This window comes from Engraulis encrasicolus, chromosome 22, assembly GCF_034702125.1.
Source record: "Engraulis encrasicolus isolate BLACKSEA-1 chromosome 22, IST_EnEncr_1.0, whole genome shotgun sequence".
Classification (NCBI taxonomy): Eukaryota; Metazoa; Chordata; class Actinopteri; order Clupeiformes; family Engraulidae; genus Engraulis; species Engraulis encrasicolus.
The window spans coordinates 28,253,241-28,259,122 of record NC_085878.1 but is presented as its reverse complement, the minus strand read 5'-3'; the positions used below and the strand labels follow the sequence as shown (position 1 = coordinate 28,259,122).

Sequence of the window (5,882 nt, the reverse complement as noted above, 5' to 3'; positions counted from 1 at the left end):
AAACCAATCGAGAAAAACTGTAAACCTCAACATGACAAACAGTCAGCAGAGGTAAATTCTCAAAAAAAAGACCAAAATGCATTTTGACTGTCCCTCACATACATGTAACTCTTATCCATAACTCCCTCCATAAATTTGACTCTGTTGATTTGGTATTGAATTTAAGTACGTGTATGTATGTATGTATGTATGTATGTATGTATGTATGTATGTGTGTGTGTGTGTGTGTGTGTGTGTGTGTGTGTGTGTGTGTGTGTGTGTGTGTGTGTGTGTGTGTGTGTGTGTGTGTGTGTGTGTATGTATCAGGGCTTGACACTAACTTTTTCACTCACCAGCCACTGTGGCTAGTGTTTTTCCCGAGTCACTAGCCATTCAGCTATTCTATTAACCACAAATTTGGTATTATTTTTTTCTTTATCATGATACTGTACATCTAAGTTCAGAAGATAAGCTGCTAAAGCAAGAAGATGAGAACATAGCTTTCTACAATACATGGCAATAAATCAAACAAATTGAAACAGAGTAACTGAGCTTTTTCTTTAACTTAAATACAGACAATTGATACACAAGGGGCAAAATATATGAGCCGATTGGCTAGTGACACTGAAATTGTTACTAGCCACAGCCAAGATTTACCAGCATTTGGCAGGTTGGCAGGTGCCAGTGTCGAGCCCTGGTATGTATGTATGTATGTATGTATGTATGTATGTATGTATGTATGTATGTATGTATGTATGTATGTATGTATGTATGTATGTATGTATGTATGTATGTATGTACTGTAGTATGCATATAGGCATAAGTACAGTATGTGTGTGTGTTTCTATGTGTATGTATCATAATGGATGACATAATTATGGGTATGGGTTTCCATTACCTTGACAGTCCATGACATTCAAAAACAAACCAGCATACTTTCACTATGTGTAGGTTCAAGTGAACAAAACCAACTGTTGGATTCAGAAATATTTGCTAAAATAGATGTCTTTATTGGATTTGTATTCTCATAACAAAAATATGGAATTTGACATTAAATTCTGTCACATTTCAGAAATTATGCACAACAAATTTGAAGGAATGGTATTTTTTTTAAATTTGTTTAACATTTATCCAAGTCTGATCATATTTTGGATTAACTGCAAATTTTGTGCAGTCTGATTTAAACAATGGATTAGACATAGGCTACTGTGTATGTCCACACATGTATGTCACGCATAACTGCACATCTGAAAACATAACCAGATCAAAGAAAAGAAGGGGGAAAAAGAAAAGCAAGAGGCAGAGAAATGTGTTTGTGCCCTGTCCTCCTTATCTTGGTTCAAAGTATACATTCAACATTTTGGCTGTTTGTTACTTTTGGCGTAAAAGTGACTGCATAGCAACATTATAAAACAATATGGCAGAAGTGGAGGCGGTCTTGTCAGAGCTAAACAGTACACTGCAGAGACAAACAGCTGCCCAAGTCATGTCACTCGGGACTGCTGTCCAAAAGGATCTTTATCCCTCTGCAGGCTGTCAGACATGGTCTGATTCCCAACAGAATTGCTCTGGAATAGACCCATCTCAAGCCCGAGTCCACGTCCAAAACAATATGGCAGGACTCAAGAGCAGACAAAAAAGCCACCGGATAGCAGCCTCAAATAAAATGCTTAGGAAGCACAAATGATCCTAAACTAGGCCATGTCTTCTATACGAGTCCAAACTGCGCCAGTTCACTCAGGTCCGCATCTCCAAACGCCTCCCATGGGCAGACAAGGGCTGAGTCTAAGAGGGAGGGAGACAGAAGATAACAGGGGTGAGCACATTTCTACATGCTGAATCTGAATGTGGTATTTGGTGACACTTCCACTTACTGAAACAGACACTATTGAAAATCAAGCTCACCTCCAAGACCTTCCATCCCGGGGACATCGTTGTCAAATCTGTGAAAAAGACACATGGTTTTAGTATATTAAATAATGTGATGCGCATAGTGATTGATTGTGGACATATGCAAGGTGTCGGGTGTTGAGGCAGTAGTGAGGTAGGTGTCTGTCTCACCCCTTCTGGCCAGGCTTGGGGGCCTTGCTCTTGAAGGACCTGCCCTCCTTCTGCTTGAATTTGGGGGGAGCTGGCTTGGCGGCGCCCTCAGCTGCGTTCATTTCTGCAAGGAAGCAATGATAAGACACACTGTGTTACATAACTCATATGAGGCTATATATAGTTAGGCTGCTGAGATGAACCTGAGTCCAGTAATCCTCCTTCTCCAAGCTTCTCCTCATCTCACTGGCTCCCCTCCTGACTGCCATTAGGCTCGTCTCTGATTGGCTAATCCTCAGGCAATGCAAAGTGTACCAACAGAGGGCTTTAAAAAGCTGTGACACTAATGCCTGTTTCTAAAGATAGCATCCTATGCTAACCTGTGCAGCAGGTAGCACCCGAGGACAACAGTGTAGCTACTGTAGTCAAAAGCCAAGAGTGGCCTCTGCTTGGGGCCCCAGGGCCACTAAAAGACATCTGAGGGCCAGCAGTTTTGAACTGAGAGGTCTGCACACTTTAAATCCTTTTTGGTCTCTTTTATTATTTCATGGCTGCCATGAAATAATAAAAGAAAACTAAGATGATTTTAAGTGTGCGGACCTCTCACATCGAAACTACACTCAACCTTTGTCCTGCACCTTTTCCATGGGATATGCACAATCTTCACCTTCAATTTGAAGGCCAGCAGCAGCCTTTAAAGTGAACACCTAGTAAGTTTGCCTGGGTCCCCAGAGGGGTCCAGAATCCCTTCAGTTTGAGCAGAGGTACGGTATCATCACACTGCAGTAAATTCAGTCAAGATTAATCATATTGCCGTTGTTAAGATTTGTTTTTAATATATATGCTTTTTTCTCTGGATAATGTCCTCAAGATTTCAACACTAAATCAAAACTGCAAATGCAAACTAATATGATTAAATGAAAAACAAACTATAAGCCCAAAATTGTTTTCCTTTTGAATTAAATACATTGCTAGTCTTTTTTCTGGATAATGCTCCCAACTTTTTCCAAGAATGACGTACAAACTGATACTGTTAAATGTAAATCAAACTCCAATATTTTGGCAAAAATATAAACAGAAACTCTATATATAATATAGACTTGTTTTAAATTCTGTATAATATAAGAATTGAAAGAGTAAATGAATATCAACATAAACTGTGACATTCCACCGTTACTATAAAAGCTAGCAAAATCTGCAAATATGATGCGGCTATGATGACCATTACAGCCCAAATAAAAAAGAGAAAATCTTAGAAGAGGTATCTCACTTACTTGTTAGTATATGCTGGTCTTCACAGGGAGGAAAAGAAAAAAAAATCCTTCTTGTTGAAGGAAGAACGAAGAAAGAGATGCAAAACAAAGAGAGGGAACCTACTCTTTCTTTTTGCAGTCTCACTGTTCTGTCGTTTTTCTATGTCCAGGACATGCTTATATAGGCTCTGGTAATCCCATGTTCATATCAGCGACTGTCCAATGGGAGGATGCGGCCTATGGATGGATGGATATAGTTTGAACAGCTACTTAAAGGGTTTAGGGTGTTTTATCTGTGTTATGACATGAGAACATGCTAGTTACCTCATTGTATGTTAAGCCATGCTTATGTGGTAAAGATCTTAAGCATGTCCTACTTTCTGCATTGTCGTTGAGATGCTCCCCTCAGGTGAACTTCATTTCATACATAGCCTACTGTACTTGTACATTCAATTCTCCCCCGACAAAATGAGGCCCACTGGTTTAGATGAAATTGCATTCCTTTTAACAAGAAATATCAAGAGATATTTTACATATCTTTACATGATATTTGGCATCACTACTGGTATAGATTGTGGTGCTGACTTATGTGGTGCTGACAGATTTAAAAAGCAGAGTGTGATACAACCACTTTGTCTTTACTGCTCATTCCTCTATTCCCTTCACGTGTCAGAATATTCAGAAGGAGGGAAGCAATGACAGTGGTACTAGCACTGTGTTACTGTTATTCATATTATTATTATTATTATTATTATTATTATTATTATTATTATTATTATTATTTATTTATTTATTTATTTATCTATTTTTTGAGACAGGGACATGAGTTGGGAAAGGACGGCAAATGGAATCAAACCCGGAGTCGCATATATAGTGGGCCAGTGCACTACCTTTAGGCCATGGTAGGGCCACTCATATTATTATATGATTATATTTTTTTCTTATATTTTAGGTAGACCTAAAATGTTTTTCGTATTTTTACAGACCCTCAACCTGTTTAGGGACTGTCCATTACGGCGGCTGTAATCTGTCATATTTTGCTTTTTTAAATATATACCGGTAGGCTTTCACTGTGGTAAATACATCAACTTCAAACTTCACTGAACTAACTTCAGCACCCACACCCACGCCTGAGGTGAACAGCTCCCGTGCCGCTCTACTTGGCATGCAGTCAGGGTATGTTGGCTGTCATATACACACTCATTAAACATCAACTAACTGGCAATTAACCCAGTGTCAGTCTTCTCTCTCTCTCTCTCTCTCTCTCTCTCTCTCTCTCTCTCTCTCTGGTTTTATTTCTGGCGTGCATGTTCTTTGATATAATAGTTAACGTATTTTGAGCAATAAAAATTGCTGCAGCCAGGGAGCAAACCTTATGGGAACAAAACTCCATGTGACTCCGGACCTGCCATATCATCTCCCACTCAACCAACCTCCTCCTATTTTAACCTGTTATCAATGGTATTCATTTGTTCCAGGCCCGAGAAACCTTTATAATCATCATCATCATCATCATCATCATCACCACTACCACCACCACCACCATATCTTATACTGTGTGTGTGTGTGTGTGTGTGTGTGTGTGTGTGTGTGTGTGTGTGTGTGTGTGTGTGTGTGTGCTGCGTGCGTGCGTGCGTGCGTGCGTGCGTGCGTGCGTGCGTGCGTGCGTGCGTGCGTACGGGCGGGCGAGCGGGCGGTCTGGCGTGCGTGCGTGTGTGCGTGTGCGTGTGCGTGTTTGTGTGGTGGAGGGGAGTGTGAGGGGAGTTTTCCTCTGTGTGTGTGTGTGTGTGTGTGTGTGTGTGTGTGTGTGTGTGTGTGTGTGTGTGTGTGTGTGTGTGTGTGTGTGTGTGTGTGTGTGTGTGTTTTACAGGTTATGTAAGCTCATTTGACTGTCACCAAGAGCAAGGAATAGTCAATGCTATACGCAATAAGGGTGGTATTTGATAATAAAGCATCTATTCTGATGGCTCGGTTGCCATGATGAAAGTTGACCACCTTGTACGTGTTTGCCTTCAACATTTAATCAGTTCTTGTACCAACTGGCTCACAAGATTTGATGAAAATCCATCCAGTCATGGAAAAGTTATTGCGCAAGAAAAACCTGTCATACATCTAACAGCCAGTGGACTGAAGAACAGTTTGCCTTTTGTATAGAGCAGTTGCTATAGGAATACAAGATGAGGCAAAAACCATTAACTGAATTCCAACTTCTAATGCAGCTATCGTGTAATCCTGAAGTCTAACAGGATTACAGAATCCTTGATGGGTTTGGCAAGGGAACTAGACTACTCTGCCAACAGCAACAGTACTTTCATACTCGCCCACAGACACACACACAGACAGCATACTGCCCTTCCCCAACCAGACAAAGGTATCATTTTAAATATATGGACAGATTGCAGAAAAGACACGTCATTGTGTAAAAACATATTTATTGAAAAAACTGCAAAATGTTTTACCACAAACATTACAGGACACACGTGGCGTTATGTGAAAGGAAGTCATGCAATGTGGGTGGGTCTCCATCATGCTCCTAACAAAACTACATTGCACACTAGAAGGTACTCCACGGCGAATTGTCAAACCCACTGACAAATATGCATTTAACAC

At 40.4% G+C, this 5,882-nt stretch overlaps 1 protein-coding gene across 1 annotated transcript; it reads right to left on the bottom strand.

Annotated features, from left to right (window-relative positions):
- Nucleotides 1-1,687: 1,687 nt before the first annotated feature.
- Nucleotides 1,688-2,141, bottom strand: LOC134438784 (retinal cone rhodopsin-sensitive cGMP 3',5'-cyclic phosphodiesterase subunit gamma-like). The gene is made up of 3 exons (XM_063188436.1): nt 2,041-2,141; nt 1,885-1,922; nt 1,688-1,764 (listed from the first exon to the last, which is right to left on the bottom strand). Exons 1-3 carry the CDS (start codon nt 2,139-2,141, stop codon nt 1,688-1,690), a joined length of 216 nt encoding a protein of 71 aa, XP_063044506.1.
- Nucleotides 2,142-5,882: the final 3,741 nt, after the last annotated feature.